Here is a 26,725-nt window from a genome sequence, read left to right as displayed (position 1 = left end):
AAAAGCTGGCACTGTGCTGATGGAAGATTTATCCAACACTGACTTGAACATGAGCTGATATGACAGAGAACCCACCACTGAGGCATTAAGCCTGCACAGGTTTCACTCATATGATATTTAGAACATCTTACAATATCCACTACCTACTTCATGGTTTGACATTACGTTAAAATATAGGGAAGGCTGATACCTCAAATTTTCCAGTTATTAGTATAGAATTCCCAGCTACAGGGGTTAACCCTAATAATCCTACATTTGTAAGATACCTAATAATAAACAATTCTTATCAAAAAATTGTTAAAAATTTACAGAAAATATTTTAAAATAAAAGAGGGAAATAACCCACCTCATTTATCATTTCTATTTCTCTAAATGTCAATCTATCCAGCCAATCTACTTTCACCATGTGTCCTTGTCGATGAGCTTTGGTGAGCTGCAGAATAAATACAATGACGAGAATTTTAATATAGATCTAGTAGAAAGAAGGACCAAGAATGTCAGAATGGCAATGTCCGCTTCATATATGATACTTACCTATATACAAGAGAAACCATATGCAACTAGCAGGATAAGAAAGTTGGCAAGAGACAAATCATTATTTTTTTAAAGAAAACTTTTTTTAAAAGGTCCACAATTTGCCATATTTTGACATGATAAAGAATAATGAAGTTGTTCCTGAAATTATCTCCATGTTCTATATTTCTGATATTTTGACTATTACAAAAAGATGGAATTATAATAATAGTTTCATGAATGGGAAATAAACCAGTTTTTCTTCCCGGCTTTCAATGTATCTAACCAACATGAATAAATGACAGTTACAGGTAATAAGGCATTTTTCTGGGTTTATACATTAATATTCTAAGGTTTAAGCTTACACATACGCATGTATGCTTTAATTTTAGGGAACGGTGATAAAAGACTTCAGTTTTCTAGAATAGCAGTTGGTAGAGTCCTGTGAGGTCTTACGTACCAATCTAACCTTAGTTTTATAAATTAAATAATAATTCTTCGACTTTCAAATCCATGGAGAATTCCAGGTAAGTTCCAAGGTCCTCAAATTAGAACCAGATTTTGAATTAGAATGTGTAATACTAAAAATCAACAACCCTCTCATTCCTTCTAAACAAATTGACAGTATAAAGCAAAACTGGACATGAAAGCTTTACATAGTAGCTTATCTGTATCAGTTTCTTCCACTTCATTGTCCATATCATGACAGCATTCCTACAAGAACAGTAAACACTGCCATCAATTTTCTCTCTCTTGCAGAACTAAAAATCTTCACTATCAATCTTTTTTCTCTTCCTCAACTCATCACAACTATGCGGTCACACTATTTCAAAATAAAAATACTAACGTCACACAAAAAGTCTGAAGTTCATTTTAATTTTAAAAAAAAGTAATATCAGTTTAGCTTTCTTCCAATAATTCCCTCTCACGTGAGGTAATTTCTATATGAAATTGTATGAAAAGTTATTAATAAGCTTAGCATGATTACAAAAAGCAGCAACTAAATATTGTGTTGGCTCTGGTGGAATAATAGACAAATATGCTGGCAGCATGGAAAGAGACCTAGAAATAGTCACAAGGAAACCAAAAGAAGATCAGGCAATGTGACCTACAGAAAAGAGTGATAGAGTAGAAGCCGGAAGACCAGAGTTCCAACCTTAATACTCCATTTTCAAACTATGTCCTTTCTGAACCCACATAAATAAAATCAAAGTATTAATGTCTATTCTTACTCCCAAAACTCAAATAAAATAACAGATGCAAAATATAATAGGTGGTATTATTTCATGCAGTCATTGGAAGCTTCTATTCTCACTCACTTCGCAATATGCTGCAAATTGGTTTTCCAAATAAATGAAAATATAAAAGGTCATTTTACATCCTTTGCTTGTACAAACGAAATAACAATTAGTAGTAAGAGTTTGTATACTTCCTAGAGGAATGGAGAAAAAAGTAACATTTATTTACATGCCAAATTATAGGCACTTTTTATAACCACACTATTTCATAGACAATTTTGACCCCGGTTTGCAGATGACTTTGAAGCGGCCAAGCTAGGGTTTAAATCCCGGTCTATGATTCTCAAGTCTATACTCCTACCACCAGTCTCTGCTATCCTCTCTACTGATGTACGATAAATTTTAAGTGAAACTCATTTCTGTCATTTCTTGAATATTAGTTTTGTATTTATGATGCAATAGTTGATCCACTACTAGTTTCCTATGAGCAAAGAATTGGCAATGGTAAATTAAGTTTAGATGAGGGAGAATGTGGTGGGAACCTTTTCCTCCTTTACTAAAACTATTCAGACAAATTAGAAATGTTCTAAAGCCATTTTCACTAGCTCGCAAATTTATGTTTGCTGCTAATATATATTATCTCCCATATAGTATATGATTAGCTTTCTAATTTGAATACCAAATATGACCGATTGCACAAGAGCCACTAAAGAATGTATGGACAGCATGCCAGTACTAAAATTGGTACAGTCACTATGAAAATAAGTTTAAATTATAATAGAGAAATTCACATTTGTGCAACATTATTTGCAGTACAGAAAAATTAGACACAAAAGAATGAAAATGTCTATCAATAGTAGGAACTGTTAAGTAAACTACACACACACTATGAAATACTATAATCAGAAAGAATGAGAAAAATCTGTATGCCTTCATAGGAAAGATATTGTTGACTGCAAAACTGATTGCGAAATTAAAGGTACCATTTATGCTATGGAAATTGTTTGCATGTCTATCTCCTGTACCTGACTTTGAGATTGACAGCAAAAATTCTGTGTATCTGAGTTAATTTTATGATTTTCACAGATTCAAACAGTTACCACTCAAAATGTCTCCTAGCTGCCTGTCCTATTTACCTATTACTCCATAACAAACCACCCAAAAACTTAGTGGCTTAAAACAACATTCATTTTATTGTTTCTCCTTACTTTTTTGGCAAAATCATCTTCTTGAGAGACATTTAAGTAATTTTTTCTTGTAGTCTCACTCATTGGTAGTTATAATATTGTATTCATTGGGTGGTTGGAGCTGGAACATCCAAGCTGGCTTGACTCACATTTCTAACACCTTGGTGATAAAAGGTGGGTTCAGCTGGGATACCAGGGTGGTAGGGCCTCTCGTTCCCCACATACTCTCAGTGCTGCTCCCTCTTCAAGTGGTTTTTCAACTTGGTCACTCCAACAGAATAGCTGGACTTCTTACATGATGGCTTTATGTTCCCAACATGTGAAGAAACCAAAGCTGTCACACTGTCTTGCCTAGAACAGATGCAGCGTCACTTCTGCTGCATTTCATCAGTTAAAATGAGTCACAGGGTAATACAGATATAATGTGGAAGAGTGTGACTATCAGAAGGCATATTTCATTGACTATCAGAAGGCACATTCATTTCATATTTCATTTCATTGAGCTAGTCTCCTAAGAGACTAGCTACCACAGTGCTTACTTATCAGAGAGCCCAAGCACATAGCACAATTAATTGTTCCATTGCAATGGAGCAGGTGTGTACAGTTTAGAGATGGCAAAGTCAGCTCTTGGCTGCACTTTAGGCAGCAGAAAAAGTCTAGAACTAGCTATCGCAATTGCTAAATGATCCATCGCTGCCTTCCTCTTCAGAATAATCTCCTTCAACTCTCCAATAAATTTACTAAACTCCAGCTAACACAGTCTCTTCTGTTTCTTCAAACCATAAAGCCGTTTACCTTTACTGCTTAATGCAGGTGAAATAGTTATTAATAATTACATTAATTTTTATTAATTTTATAAAACTATAAAGCACTATGTAAGCTGTAACAGCTATTCTAATTACTCCATAACCTATGTCACTTCATCTCTTATGGGTGCTGATAACAATGTAGATATACTTGAGAGGTTTTCATCAGTCCAAGGCAACTTCCAGTTATCCCCAATCCAGGAACTTCTATAAAGACCAAAAATGAACAATAAACACAGGTGGCATAACAATTTGTATTTCATTTTGGGTCTGAAATGTCGGTGATTTAGATCTTTCCAAAGAGAAAACCTGCATTCTGTTAAGCGGCACGGTAAAAGTAGGGCAATCTGTTTCAATTACCCGTGAAGAAATAATCCTCACTAGGATGCCCATTCTAGGATGGGGACAAGTCAAGAAATAGGAAAAAAAAAAAAAAAAAAAAAAAAATTCATTCTCTCTTTTAAACGAACACAGGTTTCTTACAGAATTCACAGGAAGCCACAAAGAGTTTGGAAGAAAAGTCCACTGTCACACACACACACACACACAAACACACATACAAACATGGCATAATTTAGCCCTAACTTCTCCAAGAATTAAAGAGCAAGGAGTTTTAAAAGGTATTTAAATAAAAGAATCCATGAGATCCAAATAACAACACGCCTGGGAAACTTCTTGGAGTACTAATTCTGTATTGTCAGATTTAATAGAAGAACAAAAAGATGTGCTTGAGGAAGATGTCTCAGATTAGTAGATGTCTAATAAAAGTATAAAGGACAGAGCCAAAAGTAGGCCAACTTGCTGCATTGTGTAAGAATAAGACCAGCAGGGAAACAAATTTCGGAGCAGATAGTGATCCCTGGAAATAGACAGACTTCCATGATCATTAGGACTCACAGTTCATTGCTCCATATTCTTCTCTGCTTTACTAGACAAAAAAGGTTCCTGAGTGCAAGAGCTATGAATGGTCACTAGAAGCTAGCATTTATTCATTCAATGCCAATTTATACTTATTGAAAGGCTTTCTATGTGAAAGGATGATAGACACAATGAAAAACAATGTAAGTATACTCTGATATTCCACCCAAAGAGCTTTGGGGCTTCAGGGGAAGAGGTGGCAGCTGGAGAGAGAGAAGAAAAAGAAAGATTCCTGCCCTTGGTCACTCTTCCCTAATCCTTATACACTCTCACTACAAATATATGTAACTTTGTGGCTATTAAGTAACAAACTTCCATCATGTCCTCTGTCCTTGAGATGAGTATAGAATGTTGAACAAAAGAAGCAAGTTCTCTGCCCTAACAGAACATCAAGGTGGACATAAGTGAGTCATTCAATATAGTAAGCACTTAAAAGTGTAATTATAAATTGGAACAGTGATATGAAAGTAGTCCTTATGACTGATAACTTGGAAATACAGGATATGAGCAAATCAAGTAAGTTGTCTAAAACAACTTAAAATATAATCCTCACTTTTCAAATCAACAGAAAACGAACCACGAATTTCAAACATTTTTAATATCCAACCATAGAAGACTGCTAAAATCAATTATGACTTATCCACACTATGCAAAACCCTCCAGCCTTTACAAATTATGTGGTAGAAGTATCTTCAATAACTTAGAACAATTTTGAGATACCATTAAATGTAAAAGCAAGGTTCAATTAAACACACAGATATGGTATGATTCTAATTTTAAAATAAATGTACATATTCATCTACAACACACATACATTTATTAATTTACTGAAAGCATAAAAACTAAAGTGCCAGTGATTATCTTTGAGTGGTAGGTAGATTGGGGTGACTTTCATAGTCTTCCTTGTGCTTTAACAATATTCTACCACTGTAGAAGATGTATATTATCTTTGTAGTAAGAAAAAATCAGTCATTTAAAAGCTAAAGTAATTTAAGAAACAATTAATTGTGGAGAAAGCTCTGTTGGGAAAACCACTAAAGATTAGCCTTTATAAAGATAATGTAAATAAAGCAATTTTACTTCATAATAAAATCTCAAAGAATAAAGCCCTATCTCATTAATTTAACTTAACCACCTGAAATAAAAACCAAGTATAAACATGATTGCTCTCTCACTTTCTTCCAAGGGCCTTTCTCCTAGATCCAACTACAAAACCATACAAATTAGAAGATGTTACTATTTTTCAATAGGTGTTTAATAATGTCTAGTACTACTATATACAAGAAACTGTTTTTCCAGTAACTCTTTATATGATTACACAGGGTTGCATTTTGTCAATTACCTCCCATCTCGTTCCTCTAAACTCCCTCAAGTTAAAGGTCATAGCTTAACTCATTTGACTCTAATGCCTCTCTTGAGTCTAAAATAGAACTGAGCTAAATTAATAAATATTTGAACAGAGTACCATTATTTGTCTGCTAATATAGTCGCATGGTGCACTAGAATTCTATTACTAAAAAAGTGTAATTCTTTTAAAAAACAAGACAATAAGCATCTCAAATCAAATATAAATTATGCAGTACCTTTTTTTTTTTTTTTTTTTTTGAGACAGGGTCTTACTCTGTTGCCCAGACTGGAGTGCAGTGGCGTGATCTTGGCTCATCGCAACCTCCGCCTTCCAGGCTTAAGAGATTTTCCTATTTTCCTGCCTCAGCCTCCTGAGTAGCTGGGATTACAGGCCTGCACCACCATGCCTGGCTAATTTTTTTTTTTGTATGTCTAGTAGAGAAGGGGTTTCAACATGTTGGGCAGGCTGGTCTCAAACTCCTGACCTCAAATGATCCACCCTTCTCGGCCTCCAAAAGTGCTGGGATTACAGGTGTGAGCCACCAGGCCCGGCCAAGCTATGCAGTAATTTATAACTTCAGACTAAATGCAGTTGTATAAGATAATTTATTTGAACTACTGAGATTAGAAAAAGAATCGTGTACGTGTGCGTGTTAGAGAGTTTGCATATGTTTATGTATTTAATTCTTGGTAAGCAAAGAAGTTTCTTCTGGTTTCTTCTATCTTCCTGATTAATGAAGTCTTGGTCACAAATCTTCAATTTTACTTTCAAACTGTACATGTAAATCTTATTATTCAGGAAGAGTAGTATTTGTTTCATAAAAGTTTCATTTAGTTAAACTTCTTGAAGATAAATCTAGCCTTAAAAGTGTCTTACTATTTTTCTGGCAGAAACTATAACTGTAAAGACAGAAAATAGATTTACAGAACATAAATCAATACTGTTTTAGGGCTCAATTTTACACTGGCAAAAACTAATTTAGTCTACTTGCTATCATTGGTTTCCAGACAAATCCAAAAGTTTTGACAGTCTTAGGAGTAAGCAAACCAAAGTGATTAATAAAAAAGATGCTACCCATGTAGCACCAAAAATAAATTTATGAGATATTCCTAAAACCTTGTTATAACACAATTCAATGGCGACAGAGAATCAAAGCAATAAGCTATGTTTATAAAAGCTATACCAGATATTTATACAAAATCCTGTATCTAAGAGGTATACTTGGTGATATCAATGACATCACTGAATAAATTTGATAGCCTTGAATAATTTCAGCATTTATCATAATGCTGTTGTTTATTCTTGTCATTTATAAAACATTTGAGGAAGAAAAAAATGTAAGACACTTCTGCCCAACCTAAATGTTATATCTAGGATCCTATATTTTCATTTGTAAAGTAACAAATGTATTCTCCAAGTCTTTAGGACACCAGTTTTCTTCCTCTAAAACACATACATTTAAAAGACGGAAGTTTTATTTTGTTCCTAGTGATAAAAGTACATTATTTCAGACATAATAAATAAATAAGGGTGTTCTTACTGTTTTTGAGAAAATGAAATTATTTTTACTATAGTCATTATTACAAATGGTCAAGTCTCAATTGTTTTTTGTTTGTTTCTTTATTTATAGAGACAAGGTTTTATCATGTTGCCCAGGCTGGCTTCAAACTCCTGAGCACAAGTTATCCTCCCCCATCAGCCTCCCAAAGTGAATTGTTTATATCGTGGATAAAAAGTAAATATAACATACATACATAGTAACAGAACACTGTATATATTTTGTATATTCATTTACCTACATGGGGTAATGGTTACATCATTAAGGATGATAGATTCACCCTCCTAAATTACTATACCTAGTCTAATATTGCACTGCATGAACTGTTGACATCATAACTAAGGGCAGTTGATTAGAAAACAGAAAACTGAAGATTATCAAGCTACTTTAGCTATAACCTAAATCATTAAGTGATTCAGCTATGGAGAAAGGACACTTTCTTTATGTGATATACCTAACCAAGTGAAGACTTAACCAAGTATAGATATTTCTTACAAAGAATACCAACTTCCCAAGAAAAGTGCTAACATATACAATCATCAATTGAAAGCAATTTTAGGAACTTAAGTGTTAAATTCTGAAAACAATAAATTATGTAACAATAATAAGGGGAAAAGATTACTAATAGGTCCTTCTAAACAATTTATTCTGTTAAATTAATTTGATCCAGAATGTCAGTTTATTCATGAACATTACTTCACATAATTTATTCAAGGTGGAAGTGTATTCAGAATCCAGAAGAAGTACAGGTAATCAACTTGCTATAATTTATAAACAAAATAGTCTCTGAGGCTAATTTTCCTTTTCAGAATAGCTAAAAAGAATAATAATAATAATGGCATGATTCCTATAATCAGCAGAGATAATGGAGATCTGACCACATTTTAACAATGAAAAATATTCAGAAATACAGAAATAGCTAGTTATTCAATAAGCTGTAACTTACAGTGAGAGCTGTACCTCAGAAATCTTGATGCCAGTCTTCATCCCCAGTTATAAGGTATCTCATTATTATTCAAATCTTTCATCAGTTTCGATAGTTCTACTAATCTTAAAAGTGTAAAATAAAACATAATGCCTTCGTTTTTCAAAACACCTCCTCCCTAGATAGTTTCATGTTTCTCATTTCTCCAAAATCTAACTACAAAATGTCATTAAATGGGTACAGGTTTAGAAATCATCAAGTTGCTAACCCATTATAGAATTTGTAACAAGAACTGATGTCCAGTATATAATAAAAATCACTTCTTAAATCATATCTCTAAACCCAAAACCTTTACTGATCTTAGTTTTTCAGAGGTGACATGCAAGTATATTCACATCTCTGGCAGGAAACATGCAGCTCTAAAAAGCCCATTTCAGAATGAGAGTTTAGGGATTTTATTGGGAGTTGGTCACAACGGCAATCTCTGCCTTACAACTACCAAAATTTTAGACTTCCAGAAAGAAAGCAAGTGCTCATTGTAAATCACATGTGGAAATAGTCTGGACATAGTGAAACATCTGTATCAGTTAGGAACTGTTTCAGAAAATCAGTTCTCAGACATCAGCTGAGGGCCAACCTTGCAAGGAGGCCCTTCTAAGGACAGCAGCCTTAGGCCTGCCATGTGAATTTTTTTTTTAAGAGACGGGGTCTCTTATGTTACTCAGCCTGGTCTCAAACTCCTGGACTCAAGCAATCTTCCTGCCTCAGCCTTCCATGTAGCTGAGTGGCTGAAACTATAGGTGCACACCAACATGCCTAGCTATTAACTCTTCCACATGTCAAATTAAAAGGGAAAAAAGGTAAGATCAAAAGAATCCCAATTTTTTGTTTTTGGGGGTTAAGTTTCAATATTCATTCATCATGTAAACTTTTAAAAAATAACAGAAGACTTTTTCATTTTTAATATGGGGTCTCACTCCCTGGCCCAGGATCACTGCAGTTTCATACTCCTGGGTTCAAGCGATCCTCCCACCTCAGCCTCCAGAGTACGCAGGACTATGGGCATGCACTACCTTTCCCAGCTTATTTTTTTTATCGTTATTTTTTGTAGAGACGGGGTCGTGCCATGTTGCACAAGTTGGTCTCAAACCCCTGGGCTCAAGCAATCCTCCAGCCTCAGCCTCTCAAAAGTGCTGGGATTACAGGCAAGAGCCTCTGCACCTGGGCACAGAAGACTTTTTTTTAACCTGAAAGAAGAAATTTACCAAGAATAGCCAACATCTTACCAAAGAATTAAATGTAAGAAGCACTCTCACTAAACTCAGGAACAAAACAAGGATGACTCTACTACTGTTTCTATTAAAACACTGTTCCAGAATCACCAGTTTCTATTAAACATTGTACCCACTAAAAACAGCAAAAACTTGAAGTTGAGAGACTGATTTACTCATACATTGGAAAAATAAATAGCAGTTTAAATGGAAGCACATGAGTCATACAGATTAACAAGGATAAATATAAAAAAACTAACTTTTTTCTTAAAAAAGTAAATTACAAACTAAACAAAAAGAGGGAACTTCTTATGTGATTCTTAAATCTTTTTTTTTTAAATGTGAAACAAGGCAAAATGTTAACATATATTCAATCCTGATAGTGAATACATGGACATCTATTACATGCTTCTGTGTATTTCTCTATTTGAATTGTTCTATGATAAAAATATAAATTTTAAATACATAATGTTAAAACCCACGACAGTTAACTTTCCAGGACTAGGAAAACTGAATAAATCAATGAGTGTCTTTATGCTACCGCTTCTCAACAATCTTGGTTTTCAATTACTACTTAGCTAAATTATTTGGTTAACTCTTCTAGGCTGAAGGGCACTTTGATGAAGATTATGATTCAACTAAATAAACTAAACCAATTCGGTGTCTAACACAGACCTACTTCTTCAATGTGCTTTTAATGCATTCAAAAGAAAGAAAAAATATTTAAAATACTGTTATCTTTAGGGATTTTCCTTTAGAATGTCAATCCAAGACCTTCTTAAGTCCATGCCAAACTGTCCCCTTGAGAATGGGACCAAGGGAACCAAGGAACCCCTTGGTCCTTTTGGGTTATCTTCCTTTCTAGGTTCTCAAATCAATGGAACATCTTGCCTTTCTCAAACTTTCTGAGAACTGACATATCCCTAACTTGGTCCATTATTGCACTCCTTGATTATAATTGCAATCCCAAAGTATAATGTAACATCTTTACTTCTTTGCAAAATTTCTGTTACTCCCTTTTCATTAATCACTTCTTTTATAGTGGTGTAAATTAGCCTAGAGGTCCAGCATGGTGGCTCATGCCTGTAATCCCAGCAGTTTAGGAGGCTGAGGCAGGAGGACTGCTTGAGCCTGGGAGTTTGAGACCAGCCTGGGCAACCTAGTGAGACACCATCTCTATATAAAAGAAACTATTCGAACATGGTGGTGCACACCTGTAGTCCCAGCTCCTCCAGAGGATGTGGGAGGATCACTTGAGTCCAGGAGACTGAGGCTACAGTGAGCTGTGAATGCACCACTGCACTCCAGCCTGGGCAAAAGGGTGAGACCCTGTCTCCAAACAAACAAACAAACAGAAACAAAAACAAACAAAAAATTGGCCTAGAGAAGCAGTGTCCTTTTTTTCTCAAACTTCTGAAAAATAATCCTGTGATCAAGTCAATAATCTGACAAAAGCCCGAGCTGAATGAATGAGACTTCATTACCATCATTACTAACTTTCTAGCTGCATCATTTTTTGTGATCACACAAAGAAAATAGCCATTTCTAGCCCAGGCATGGTGGCTCACACCTGTAATTCCAATGCTTTGGGAGGCCAAGGCGGGTGGATCACTTGAGGTCAGGAGTTCGAGACCTGCCTGGCCAACATGGTGAAACCCTGTCTCTATTAAAATTACAAAAATTAGCCAAGTGTGGCGGCATGCACCTGTAATCCCAGCTACTCAGGAGGCTGAGGCAGATCTACTGTTTTTTTTCATTGCTTTTAAAGTATGTATTAGTAACAACTAAAGCCATATATCATTCATAACTCCAATTGTTTCATAGCACAAATATGTAATGGATGCTTACCATAGGCAGGTCACTGTTTACTGACTTAATGGGCATCACCTTTTATGCCATACTTGAGGACCTGCACTGTAGACATTGCTTCATATTCTAGTTACCTTTTCTCCTGTTTTCAATTTTAATCTTCTAAATAAGAACAATACACTCTTCATGCAAACACATTCTTCTCAATCCTTAAATCTTAAGCATATGTCACTGATACTTATTTTGGAAAGAGATTTCCACAAAGAATTTAAAGACGTGGTTTTAGGTGCTGATTCTGCAAGTTACCAAATATGTAACCACAAATAAACAGCTTAACTTCTCTATGCTTTCATCTTTTCATGAATTTAAAACAATATAGTGTATAAGTCCTAATCCTACACTTCTCAGAATCAAATAAAAGCAAGTAAAAAAGTAATAACAACAGCTAACATTTATTAGTGCTCGGTATTTGCTGAGCAGTATGCTAAATCCTTTAAATATTTTATCATTTACACTTAGTCTTCACAATAATCTCCAAAAATAGATATAACTACTATTCCTACTTTACAGAAGAGGATTTCATGACTTGGTAAAGGTTAAGTAGCTAGTTCAAGATCACAGCTGGGATTTGAATAAAAAATGGTCTCTAAAGCCATGATCTTAATCCCTTCTCTATTTTAGTTTGCAATCTATGCTAAGAGGTTTTGTTGATATTAAAGCACTTTACATATGCAAAGTGATTATAAATGTAGTTACCATTATTAGTCACAATAACACTAACAACAATGACATCGGGAACTTAGTAACACAGTTTTTTTTCTTTTTTTGGTCTTCAACATTTAGAAGTGTGCCTTTGACAATAGTCACAATAACACTAACAACAATGACATCGGGAACTTAGTAACACAGTTTTTTTCTTTTTTTGGTCTTCAACATTTAGAAGTGTGCCTTTGACAACAGTGAAGATAAAAGACTTGTACGTGTACAAAAAACTAAAATCTCAGGGCTCCTCTAACCAGTGCTTTAGGACAAGTACCCATCTGATGTAATGGATTAATGCAAAATACTTTCTTTCAAGGGTAAATATTATAGTGGGTCAAACTACTTTAATCCCACTTTAGAAAATTAATTACGTGACCAGAAAATTCCTTGCTATCTTAATCTTGATTTTCATGGATTATTTTGTGACTGTGATAATCTGTCAATGTTTATTCAAAAGATGCAGTACAACCAGCATATTCAAGTAAATTTAAATTAAAAGGATACTATAAAGAAAGTCCTTTTGGCCAGGGGGTGTGGCTCATGCCTGTAATCCCAGCACTTTGGGAGGCCGAGGCAGGTGGATCACTAGGTCAGGAGATAAGAGACCATCCTGGCTAACACGGTAAAGCGCCGTCTCTACTAAAAATACAAAACAATCTAGATCCTTGAGGAATCGCCACACTGTCTTCCACAATGGTTGAACTAGTTTACAGTCCCACCAACAGTGTGAAAGTGTTCCTATTTCTCCACATCCTCTCCAGCACCTGTTGTTTCCTGACTTTTTAATGATCATCTTTCTAACTGGTGTGAGATGGTATCTCATTGTGGTTTTGATTTGCATTTCTCTGATGGCCAGTGATGATGAGCATTTTTTCATGTATCTGTTGGCTGCATAAATGTCTTCTTTTGAGAACTGTCTGTTCATATCCTTCGGCCACTTTTTGATGGGGTTGTTTGAGTTTTTCTTGTAAACTTGTTTAAGTTCTTTGTAGATTCTGGATATTAGCCCTTTGTCAGATGGGTAGATTGTAAAAATTTTCTCCTATTTTGTAGGTTGCCTGTTCACTCTGACGGTAGTTTCTTTTGATATGCAGAAGCTCTTTAGTTTATTAGATTCCCATTTGGTCAATTTTTGCTTTGTGTTGCATTGCGTTGTTGGTGTTTAAACATGAATCCCTTGCCCATGCCTATGGTCCTGAATGGTATTGGCCTAGGTTTCTCTAGAGCTTTTTTTAATTGGTTTTTAGGTCTAACTTTAATCGTTTAATCCATCTTGAATTTAAATTTTTGTATGAGAGGTTCATGGAGGGATCCATTTTCAGCTTTCTAACATATGGCTAAAGCCAGTTTTCCCAAGCACCTATTGTATTAAAATAATGGGAATCCTTTCCCATTTCTTGTTTTTGTCAGTTGTCAAAGATCAGAGGGTGCAAGATGTGTGCCATCCCACATTTACTGGGTATATACCCAAAGGATTATAAATCATGCTGCTATAAAGTAACATGTGCACACGTAATGGTTATTGTGGCACTATTCACTATATATAGCAAAAGACTTGGGAAAACCAAACCCAAATGCCCAATCAAATAATAGAATCAATTAAGAAAAATAGGCACATATACGACCATGGAAATATATAGTAGACCATAAAAAAGAAAATGAGTTCAGTGTCCTGTTTGTAGGGACATGGATGAAAGCTGAAAACCATGCTCATGCAAAACTATTGAGTGACAGAAAAGCCAAACACCCACCATAGTTCTCACGTCCATAGTGGGACTGAGTACACATGAGAAAACACCTTGACAACCGTAAGGGGAATAGTCACCACCACCGCGGGCCTGAGTTGTGGGGGTGGGAGGGCGCGGGGGGAGGGATGCCCAGGCATTAAAGGAGATATTACCTAATGTAATATGATGAGTTAATTGAGTGCAGCACACCAACATCGCGCAACAATGTTTAAACATATGCCAACAAACCTGGCGTTGCGCAAACACCGTACCTAGAACTTAAAGTATAATAATAAAAATTAACAAATAACATGAATATAAATAAAATACAAAAAAATTAGCGCCTGGTGTGGGTGCCTGTAGTTCAGCTACTTGGGAGGCTGAGGCAGGAGAATGGAGTGAACTTGGGAGGCGGAGGTTGTAGTGCAGCCAAGATCCGCACGCCCACTGCACTCCACAGGCTGGGTGACAGAGCGTAGATTCATTCCCCCCCCAAAAAAAAAAAAAAAAAAAAAAAAGGCTTTTTTAGAAATTTCCAAAACTTGAGAAAATATCTCAGGAAACCTTCTCCAAGCTGCTTCATGGTTAACTAAGAAATCAACAATATCTATGAAGACTACTTAAATGTTCCAAAGGTTTGACCTTTTGAAAATGGTGGTTCCCTAGATAGCATCAAGTATATGGTTGACCAGAAAGATGTACTCACTCCACTACAAAGTTTGGTAAATTGGCACTCAACAAAACCTCAACATAAGACCCCGCCAGGGCCTCGGGCTTGTCCTTCGAAACTCCTGGGCTAGGTGGATCTCCTGCGACACCTTGAGCGAGCTGTTCAGTGAGGAGACTTTTGTCCAACTAATGAAAAACGTTCTAACCATGGCGACGAAAATTTCCCCAGGGATCTGCTTCTTAAGCCAAGCAAGGGGGGGGCATCTGGAGGCATTGTGAAATCTGTGGTTACAAGTGAGCGAGAGAGAGAGCGAGAGAGTTTTAAACTGTTATTTAAATTTTAAAATTACCCGAAATTAAACCCAATCTCTAAATTGCTACATGTGACTGTGGGGCTGTCGATATTAGACACCGGCAGAACTGCCAGATTATTAAATGACTGCTCAGAAAGGTGGTTCTCTGCATGAGAACCTAATTTACTCAAAGCAACATTTCTAAAATGAACTTAAAAATCCAGCTCCTATTTAAACCTGAGGTCTGGACCCTGGACCCACAGTGACTCCACACAGGGCACTCTGTGGTTCTAGGCCTGGAAGAAACACCACCACATCTTAGTCACTCTTCCCCTGCAACAGTGTTGCACCTCTATATTCTAGCTCCAACAACATTTCCATGAGACCTAAACTGTGTCGAGCACCAGACCAAAGCATGTTCATCTAATGGTTTCCTTCTCGTTGCCTCTCTCTTAATCAAATGCAGAAACTGAAAAAGCACCAATTCCAAATCATCAAGCAAGAGCCTGATAACAATGAAAAGCAGAACCAGTGGAGAATAGCATGTTTGTGCACTAACCCTTTATCATATCTAAAGACATGGATTCAAATTTATAAAGCAAACCCTAAAGCCTTGGTTAAAGTGCCAACAACCAAAATTCCCCCAAGGTGGATGTATGCATTCCTAGTCATAAAGAACTCCTGACATAGGAAGACAGGCTTGAAAAACATGAGCACGCACCTCGGACCCATCGGGCGGGCGCAAAATTTGTTTCAAAGTAAGGCCCGCACACACCCTAAACAGCCTGGGGTCCCTGGACCATGACAAGGTTTAATCAAAATCTGCTCCAGAAGTCCGGTCTTCTTTATTATTTCTTACAAATGAAGTTCCCACCACGGCACACCACACACGCCGTATTCCACTAAAAAATTATTAGGCAACCCTCAGGAACTGGCGAACAAGGAAAAGAGACACCTGGGGCAGGTGGTCGGGCGGGGCGCGGCGCTGCACTTAGCGTTTGATCTTACCCATACTATTCATTTCCTTCCTCTTTCCTGTTTCCTAATAAAAGTCTAAGAAGTAAGAATTAAATTAAGGAAAGCGGTTTTGCTTCCTTTTTTCATACTCATTTTTCCTTAAAGCAAAATTAGGCATGTTCACAAGATCATGTAAAATCATGAGAAAGGTTAATTCCGCTAAACTCATTCTGGAAGGACTGGACTTTTAAAAATTGTCAAACTTGAAAAGCAGGTTTTTAAACTTCAGCTATTCATACTGTAGTCGGAATTCAACTGTAATAGGTGAGCAATAAATCAGAAGAGGGTTAAGTCCGGCTTGTAGTGGAAGTTCTTTGCTCAATAATTATCTAACACTGTCTTTTCACAGGCCATTAAATAGTTAATCTTCATTTCACAGTCCTGTTGTCCATTATCCCTAGATAACCAAGACTGAAGTAGTTCTGCAAGTGACTAAACTTTCTTACACTGCAGTTTGAAGACTGTTACTATGCTACTTATTTAGGCTCATGGATACCATGCATAGTAAAACTGTTTTGCTATTATTAAGATTTATGTATACCTTTTTAGTCTTAAGTCAACTGTCTTCTCAAAAATTAGAAACAATCATGGTAAATTCACTGGATGGAAAATGAAAGTGCAACAAGAAATAAACCATACTTAACCCTCATATATTTGAATACTAATTTCTTTTCTTAAAATGGTAGCGTGAGAAATACAGACATTACATCTACCATCTCTGTTCCTTCTGTATGAAAATGGAAAAAGGGAGCGTACAAACACTTTCCCATGTTTAAAAGTTTATTATACCTAACACAATTTCAAAATGTTTTGAGAAAGAGAGTGACAATCTAACTGAACAATTTTTTAAAATGTGTAATCAGAAAAAGAGAGAGTGAAAGACAGCTGGCACTACTGTGGCACAACTCTAAGAACAATTTAAGTATCTAAGCATAATTTTAAGAATGTAAGTATAATAATAAAAAATTTAGTCAAAATAATTCTAAGTTAAGGACATAATTTTAAGAATGTAAGTACCAAAGTATACTCCCTCTGGTAAGTCAGTAAATTAACTAAATTAATTTACTTTACTTACTCTCCTATTCCCTAGTAAGAGAGTAAATTAAGACCATAGAAGTATCAAATATATTTTCTCAAGTATAAGGCAAGACCATGTTTTAGGTGAGGAAGAGTTGTTTTTCAGGAAGTCTGTCTAAAAATGTACAAAGCAAGCACTAATCAAACAACAAAATTAAGAGCAAAGCCCCATTATTCACGTTAGGTAAGCCCTATGTAACATTTTACCCTAGGCATACACATTGCAGAAAAAAAGGAATGACCTGAAAATAATACATTCAAAGTTGCAAATTAACAACCACGATTTTATTCTCTACTAAGATAATAACTATAAAACCCAGGTAGATAATCCCAGTTATTTCCTATATCAGTACTTTTAGAATCAATTAAATATAAAGAGCTACATGAGACCATAAAAATCATTCGTCCATTCTAAACATCTGATTTTGCAAACTTAAAAAATTATTTTCCCCAAGTTAGTAGAATGGCCAAAACTCTGACTCACAGTACACTGCTCTTCCCACTATAATGTGTTTCCAAGTGCCCAACCTTCCAATTTTGTCAAATCTTAAGACATCATTTTTAAAACACATTTCTCTTCAATAGCAGCTGGGATAGATAACAGTTCTGAAACCTCAAAAACCACAAGCAACTATATCAAAAGAAGGGACTATCGAGTTAGCCCAATACGTCAAGAAATAAAAGAGCTTCCTTTAAAGAGGGAGTAATTCTTTAACAATGCTACAAACAGGACGCCTTTTTCCCCTTTAAAAAAGTAATTACTCATTTTGATGGTTTCTGTTTAGTCTTTGGGGAACATAAGTTAATACTAATGCAAGCTGTCACAACACAGCAAGCTCAGATGTCTCCACTCCATTCAGAAGTTAAAAGTACAGTTCTATTAGGGATGAAAGGATGTGGAAAGAGCTAGGCTCCAATTATTATCAGGAGGACTGTAAGCTGCTCACTCTCATTAATTTTTATTCCCATTTTACAAACCAATAAAAACTTACCTGAAAACTGCTAACCACTCTGAACAATACAAACAGCACATAAATTTTAATAACTACCTCTTGAAAAAGCAGAATCCACTTGGAATACTCTCATATAAAGAATTTAGACTGGTGATGATTGTTACCAATTAACAAAAACATTAAGAAGACTTCTTTCCTACACCTCACTGAGCTCTGCACATGCTTATTCATCATTTTTAGAATTGCTAACGTGCACAAATAACTAAAAGAAAAATATGAACAAGTATTAAGGGTTACTGTTTCAATCATAAAAAAGGTGATCATTATTAAGTCACATCTTTTTTCTATAAAATTCAAAAGATTAAAATGAGAAATCTATACTATTAACGTTGTGCTACATTAAAAAACCAGAAGTCCAACTGGGACTAATTCCAATGATTATACTCCATACACGGAAGCCTGAAAATGTCAGTTGTTACAAAAATTATTTTTTAAACCTTCCATCAAAAATAATTAGGGAAAAAAATTAGAAACCTGTGAACAGAAGCCTAAATAATGTGTTTAACAGAGAAACAATGTAGTTACGTTGTGCAACTATAAAGTTTTATATTTCTTGACTCTGGCCATTCCCCCTCAGACTTAGAATTTCACCTACAATATGAATCATAATGGCTACTCTTAAAAGACAATCTGAGAGCTTTTAAAAGTATTTTATTCTTTTTTAATTCAACCTTTTCATATTATAGTGATCCACAAGCCATAAATGAATTGATTCTAATAAAATTTATATTAACTATTCAAGGTTTGTAAAAGGGACAGAGAGTAGCTCAAATGAAAGATCACCACTAAGATAAAGTCTTAAAGGTACACATATGAAAAGCTTGAGAGCTTTCCTACATCCCATGTTAGAATGCATACAAAATCTCAGAATGAGTAGAAGAAATGAATATTACATTTTATTTAATTATGGATGGGAGAAGTAGACAATAGTATATTGGTCAATACAGTTATCAGGTTGCTACGACATCATTCTTCCTTAAAAGAGCAATACAAAAGACAAATTGAACTTCACAAAAATTCTATGTTGAAGCACAAAGCCTAGCCAACTCAAGTACTAATTCTTGAAGATTTTTTCTATATGTGAGTAAAGGCAACAAGCTGTTAAAAGCTTAGCATCAAAACTTCCTCCAGACATTCAAGAGGCACTCCTACTAATAAGACTGCAAAAGAAAAGTACATCTAATAATTACAAGAAACTGTCCTAACCAGGTAACTGCAAAAGGATCCTTCAACAGTAATTTAACACAGTGCTTTGTGAAAGGAGGTTCACAAAATAAATGACAGTGTTGCAATTTATGCACAGAATAGAGTTTAGTTTTTATATTTCTTCACACTTGATTAAAACAACTTTGAAAGAAAAAGGTAATAATTTCATCCGTGTACAAAGAAACTTTATAGTTAATTGTGTAAGTCATCTTCACTTCCAAATGGCATAAGCTTCTCTAGCATGTAACACTTACAACTTTAAGGCCATGTCACCAGAAAAACTGGGTGGTCATCTTGAAAATGTCACCAACGCTCCACATTTTCAAACCTGACAGATTTCCGGACACAAGATCACGTATTATATGATACCATTTATATGACATTTCCAGAACAGGCAAACCCATAGAGATAGTAAGTAGATTAGTAGTTGCCTGGAACTAACTGCAGGGAGGAGGAAATGGGAGTGACTGTTAATGGCGCACGGTTTCTTTGAGGGGTGATGAAAATATACTAAAATTATATAGTGGTGATGATTACACAAGTCTGTAAATTTACTAAACCATCAGACTGTATGCTTTCCAAGGGTGTATTTTATGGTATGTAAATTATATCTCAATAAAACAATTATTTAAACGTTAGATTTAGATTTTTTAAAAATCTGACAGAATTCATAATGTCAAAGTATATATACTACAATAGACATCAGTTAGAGCTTTGCACCTGTTCCAAATGACTTTTTTTACCTTGGCAAGGCGGCTCATCTGATCTTCTGAGAGAGTGCTACTTGTTCTGCCAGGAGTTTTTGTGGGTTCTGATCCATCTGCTTCTACATTAGGCCAGACTTTCAAGTCATGCATCCCTTGGCGAAACATGCTAGGGAAAAAGACAATGTTCAGGGTAGAAGTAAATTAATACAGTTCATTACAGGAAATTTTAGATTCCTAAAAATAAAGAGAATTCTACACATGGAAATGTGTATCTCCACTGCCAAGCTTTAAGCTCCCAGTGGAATGTAAAGCAATTAACCAAGCAACTAAAATCCATGTCACACTGCTTTGTACATGCCATTCTCTTCTCCTCCAAGCAGTCAGAACTATGACAGAGAATTCTACACATAGAGTGGAAGGAGAGAAGGATGAGAAATGAGCACACACATTCCATCACTTTGGTGAAGATCTGAGGAATAACAGAGATCAAACTTCTAACCAATTGAAGAATGTCACATTTACAATGACTAAAATCAAAATTTAAATAATTACATAACTGTTTTCTTTAAATGACATTACAGTAGACTATATAGTCAAACTGCCTGTACTTGAATCACAGCTGTGCTATTACCCACATAACCCTAGGGTAAACTACTTAAACCTCCCTATACCTCAGTTTCCTCTTTTATAAAATAGAAAAAAAGGACTTGTATCCCACAAGGTTACTGGAAAAATTAAATCAGTACAAGTAAAAAGTCATTAGAACAGTGACTGGCCTACGGTAAGTAGTCAATAAATGTTAGCTATTACTAGTCTTTTGCTGTACAAATTGTTTTTTCTCCTTTATTTTCCATAAAAGGCATGTTCTAAAAGTGAATACAATAGTAGATTCACACAAAAACATTTCCCATGTCTATAAATCAAAATTTAGCATATAGCCAGAATTCAGCCTAAGCTTGGTTATCCTGCTTCAAAGTGAAACAATATATAACCTTTGTACTGTTTTTGTCAAAAAGCTACCAAGAAGATATAAAGATGAAACAAACTCGTAAGACCTTTAGACAACTATGCGCTTTAATTATGCTGCTGCCAAGTTTCCATGTTTCTTTCTGATGGGGAGGTCAAAGATGTTCTTCTATTAATGTGTTTTCTTTTTTAAAAAATATTTTTGAACAAGAATTTTCAAACATAAAGTCTACTCAAACAGCATCTACTCAAAGCTCAATAAGTTATTTCTTACTCTTAGAAATAAAAAGACTATAGAAATTGCCACAGAAAGAAAAAAACTCTAAGTGTGTGTAGATGAACAGGCAAACCTAAAGCATTTCATACACTTTCACATTTAATACTTTTTTAAAAAAACAAAGTACAGGCTGGGCACAGTGGCTCATACCTGTAATTTCAACACTTTAAGAGGCTGAGGCAGGTAGACCACTTGGGCTCAAGAGTTTGAGACCAGCCTGGGCAACATGGCGAAACCCCGTCTCTCCGGAAAAAAAAAAAAAAAAAAAAAAAAAAAAATAAAATTAGCTGGGTGCAGTGGTACATGCCTGTAGTTTTTGGGGGGCTGAGGCAGGAGAATTGCTTGAGCCTGGGAGGACGAGGCTATAGTGAACCATGTTTGCACCACTGTACTCCTGCCTGGGTGAGAAAGTGACACCCTGTCTCAAAATTAAAAAAAAAATAAAAATAAATTGTCTCCTTAACTGCTAATGGTTTACATAAATTTTTTCAAATCATTATTATAATGTTCTGGCTAATATAAAATTTCTTCATAGATTTTCCTAAGGTAATAAAGATTTTCACTAAACATTATATAATGTGTATAAGTAATGATGCCATAAACATTTAGATTGGGAACTATAAAAGATAGTTACAAACTCATGAGCACAATAAGATCAAAGACCGTATCTGTTAAAAGGTCTCTAAAGTTGGCAATAAACCAGGTAATTCTAGTAACTGTATTTGCAAAAGCTTATCTTATGGGCCCATACAAAATGCATCAACTGGCTGTGATGAATCAAAATTCTCAATATTTATTTATCATGTTAAACATCAAAAGTAAGTTATAATACAAAAAACACACATATACATGCCTCTTTTAATTTTCCTTCTCTTTCAACTGAGATATAGATTCAACATTAAGCAGTCCTGCTTAGAGCAGTCTCTAAGGAACTATGTACAGTGAGATAATATCACTTTAAATAAATATCCTTAAATGTACCTTCAGAAATAGCAGAAGGCTTCCCTTCCTTCTCTCTACCTTCCCAACCCCCAGTGAATACTTTGGCTGGCTGAACTTAACTAAATCAAAAATAAGCACATTTGGCAAGAAGTCAGTTTACTAAATGATTTAGGTGCCTTGGGATGGAGCTAAAGAAGAGATTTAAGGATAGCGGACGTGGAGGGTATGGGTGATGCCAAGTGACTCAAATGAGCAGTGAACATATTACTTTCTTTTGACACTAATAGAACTTTGCAGAGAGTTACACAGCCTCCAGGTGGCAAGGCAGAAGATGCTCAGAGCATCGTGTCCACTTGGGAAATTAAGCCAAACAGGCAAGACAGAAGAAACAGCACAGCAGGATCTCCTTCTGACTCCAGCAGAGGCACCAGCAACAGCTGCTGTTGATATTCCAGCTTGCAGAGCCAAGCTACTACAGCACCAACTGCCTTGACTTCCAGGATTCACATTTAGAAAAAACAACTGCAAGAGAAATCCGCAGCTTGCGTGTGGTTCTTTGCCAGTTCAACCTAACAATCAATCCATTCTTTAGCTACTTTGAAATTTCACAAGCTAGGCTTTCAAATTAATGATGATACATTATTCTAGCCTTATCCCTAACAAATCAGTCTTTCAATTTATTTATTAGACTATTCTCCAATAAGCTCTGCCTCACACTGACTCACGTAAACAAAACAGATATTAGCAAAGAGCAAGAGCTGATAGTCACAAGATTACCAATACTACAATACTAGATGTCTTGAGGATCAATTTAAAAGTACTAAGTACACGTGAGAACCCTTTAAGGGAAAAGGCGAGGGACAGTTGGCGTTATTTCACTGCATAAGAAACATCTGAGGAAACTATGGTTTAAGGCAGCATTTCCCTAAGTTACAAGAATGGTAGCACATGGCATGGTTTTTGAGGACAGGTGGAAGAAAATCTGCACGTGCTTCCTGCTGAGACCACCCAGAATATTCATATTGCCCTGTCTCCCTGGATGGCAGCACCATGCAGGGAAGTAGCTGTGAGCCAGCAGCACAAGGAGATGTCTGCACTCTGCTGTAGCACCAGGAACATCCTGAACATCATCTTTCACAAATCAAAGCTGCACAAGAAGAACTGTAGCTGCTGAGGACTAGGGAATGCCTGGCTTTTCTTCAATGCAAGGCAGCTCACCCGCAGGGCAAGGCTGCAGGACAGAGAGGAAAAAAAAACAAAAAGTTGTTTTAATTTCATAGAGTTTCTTAGAATTCCTTCTTCTGAGGTGAAGGTCAGTACAAGTGCCAGCACAGGGGGAATACAAGTTGGTGATTTAGTCTTTTTTCACTCCACCCCCTCAAAATATCTTAGACCTGTATTAAAATCTTACGTTATGTTAGTTATGTTTGGATAACTGCCTACAACTATATACGAGTTGAACTGATTAAAAATGAAAATGATGTAAAGCCTGATCTTCACCTTAAGCTGAGAGAGAGCTGAATATCCTGTTTATATTTGACTATGGAAAACAGAACCATTCTAATTAAAGGACTTTTTTTTTGCAGATATTGTATGCATATTTTGCAAATCAAATGAATTTCATATCATGTGTATTCACTAGGGATTCTTTTGCTTCAATTTCTAAAATTTAATAGCATAGTTAGTCATTATATTTAGTCTTACTATTACCCACTAATGTTAAATAATAGCTGTTTTCCATGTACAACAGGGATATCATGTTTTTCTTTTAAAATAAGTGGAAGTTTAAAAAAAGTAAGTTGGGTTAAATAAAAATATCAAGTCAAGAACAATAGGCCAGGTGCGGTGGCTCACGCTTGTAATTCCAGCACGTTGGGAGGGCGAGGCAGGCAGATCACCTGAGGTCAGGAGTTTAAGTCCAGCCTGGCCAACATGGTGAAACCCTACCTCTACCAAAAATACAAAAATGAGCTGGGCGTGGTGGCAGGTGCCTGTAATCCCAGCTACTCAGGAGGCTGAGGAAGGAGAATCGCTTGAACCCAGGAGGTGGAGATTGCAGTGAGCTGAGATCGTACCACAGCAGGGCAACAGAGTGAGAATCCATCTCAAAAAAAAAAAAAAAAAAAAAAAAAAAAAAAAAAAAAAAAGATAATATACTTAGTAAAGAGATATGAATGGAATTCTAAAAGTGATAAGTAAATGACTCAAGTTGGAGAAATCAAGCTCTAAGTGAGATAATTTCACGCAATCAGTGCTTCTCTCTAACAGGTTTCATTCATATTGGGCATCTGATGTGTTCGGGACACGAAGGAGTAGGATGACCTATTTTCCAGTTAGAGTTAAGAGAAAACAGATGACTTTCCAAGATTCAAAGTCTTATTTTAGTTAATGGCAGAAAACAAATTTAAGTAACCACTCACTTATTGCTACTGCTCCCTTTATAGAAATCCTTGGGGTTTAATGACTTTTTAAAAGTAGAACAAGTGCTACTGATTTATCTTTCAAGCACGCTGGCAGCTTGGTTTGGATGGGAGGTAAAGGAATTTTCCTTTCACTGGGATATACACAGAATTACAAATAAAGTGGGCTCCAAGGGAAGGAGTAAAGAAGAGCAACACATGAATGTATGTATAAGTCATATTAATAAACTACTATCACAAAGGTCAGTTCAGTGCTTCTCAAATTGTGGTCCATAGGCTCCCTTTCACAGAATCACTCAGGAAGATTGTTTAAAATGCTGATTCTTGGGCCCTACCACAGACACACTGAGTTCGTGAGAACCCAGGAAGATGCTTTTCTCATAGGCTTCCCGGATGATTCTTAAACACAGGTTGATTACTACTGATTTAATGTAGTACTTTAAAAAAAAAAGTGCAAGAAGCCAAACAAAACAGTACCAAAAATCAATCTGAGAGTTTGTTTAGATGTAGGCAGGTCATTTCACTGCATCTGTGGACATTTCAATTGTCCCACAACTACATCCTCCTCAGAAAATTCCCTCAAACTAGATCCTAAAGTCCTCTAAAATGCACGAGTACTAACAGAGGTGTTTTTATGAGAGAATTTCCTATTGATATTCCAGAAGGTAAACCACTTGTGATGAATCTGGGAGGAAAAACTAAGAGGAACGTCTGGTTATTTCTCAAAACATTTAGCCACTAAAAGAGCTGTACATTTTCTTTTCTTCTCTGTTGCAAACAAGTCCCTCTCTAGTAACAAAAAATAAGGGGTAAATACTCTGTAAAAGAAACAATACTGATTTAGTAATATGTCCATTCTGCTGTAACATGCTATTTTATCAAGAAGTACATTTTAAAACTGAAAGTTACAATGTTTCAGACTATATCGAAATTATTTTTCCTGTGCGGATTTTAGTAACAAATATCTCTTTAATAGCCACATTAAACTAAAATACCTAGGTATTAGTAAGCAACCAAGCTATTCCAAATGGGATTACATCTAGATTTCACTGATGAGCTCAGAAGCCTTTCCGACACACTCTATTCCTGGATAGAAAAGTTTTATATGATAAAGGCATCAATTCTCTCTTTAATTAACATATATAATTCAGTAAGATTTTCTAACAAAATAACAGTGAGTTTAATTGAGAAAATAATATTAAAATTTATCTGCCAAAACAAACCTGGAAATATTTTAAAAGAAAGACTAATAAGAATTATCCCTATCTAATATTTAAACATTTTATAACATTATCCTAACTGACAGAATAGCCCAGAAATGATACCTAATATTTATTGAGGTCATTTTAATATTTATTCAATACATAAATATATGATATAATATTTATCAGGACCATTAAATGTATTTAGTAATGTAACAATCATAAACTACTCAATGAGGGAGATACTATTGTTCTTTCATTTAACATATGAAGACATTGAGGCATAAGATTAAGTAATTTGCCCAAGGATACACAGATACTAAGCAAAGAAGCCAAGATTTGAAGCCAGATAATCTACAACTTGCTTTTCTAACCACTATAGCACTATACACTAAAATGCCTCTCTTAGACTTCAACACAAGATGAATATATATATATAAGGATGCTATTTTAAAATAGCTGGATAAGATGGCTTATTTAATAAGCAGTGTAGGGACAAATATTCAAACCATTTGTTTTGGTTTTCTCTAAAAAGCTATTCTCACTATATCACTCCTTTCACAATAGTAATTTTAGATAAATCAAAGATTTTAATGTAAAGGAATAAAAGCATAACAGAAGAAAGCATTTTAAAGAATCTTAAATGGGAACTTTCTAAAACATTAAATTCACAACCCAAAAACTAAAAACTGATAGCTTCAAGATAACAATTTAAAATCCATGAAGAACAAACAAATACATACTAAGTCAAAAGAACAAGCCAAACCAGAAAAGCAGTATTTGTAACATAACCCACAACGGGCTAATTTCATTCATCTACAAAGACTCCTTATATATCAATAAGAAAACAACTCAAAAAAAAAAAAAAAAAAAG

At 35.4% G+C, this 26,725-nt stretch overlaps 1 protein-coding gene across 2 annotated transcripts in view; it reads right to left on the bottom strand.

Moving 5' to 3' along the window:
- The window catches only part of PIK3C3 (phosphatidylinositol 3-kinase catalytic subunit type 3), a 129,417-nt gene that overhangs the window by 94,082 nt on the left and 8,610 nt on the right, over positions 1-26,725 (bottom strand). For both annotated transcript variants that reach the window (XR_001887886.1, XM_017885304.1), the window contains exons 4-5: positions 20,081-20,210; positions 347-433 (exon numbers count right to left, since the gene is read on the bottom strand). Coding sequence is in view for 1 of the 2 variants with exons in the window: in XM_017885304.1 (XP_017740793.1) it covers positions 347-433; positions 20,081-20,210 (217 nt within the window). In the remaining variant the exon portion in view is untranslated. The remainder of the gene's footprint in view (positions 1-346; positions 434-20,080; positions 20,211-26,725) is intronic.

The sequence above is a fragment of the Rhinopithecus bieti genome, unplaced genomic scaffold (genome assembly GCF_001698545.2).
Source record: "Rhinopithecus bieti isolate Rb0 unplaced genomic scaffold, ASM169854v2 scaffold_14009, whole genome shotgun sequence".
In the NCBI taxonomy this organism is placed as follows: domain Eukaryota; kingdom Metazoa; phylum Chordata; class Mammalia; order Primates; family Cercopithecidae; genus Rhinopithecus; species Rhinopithecus bieti.
The sequence above is the reverse complement of the archived record's forward strand: the minus strand, read 5'-3'. Positions and strand labels throughout refer to the sequence as shown.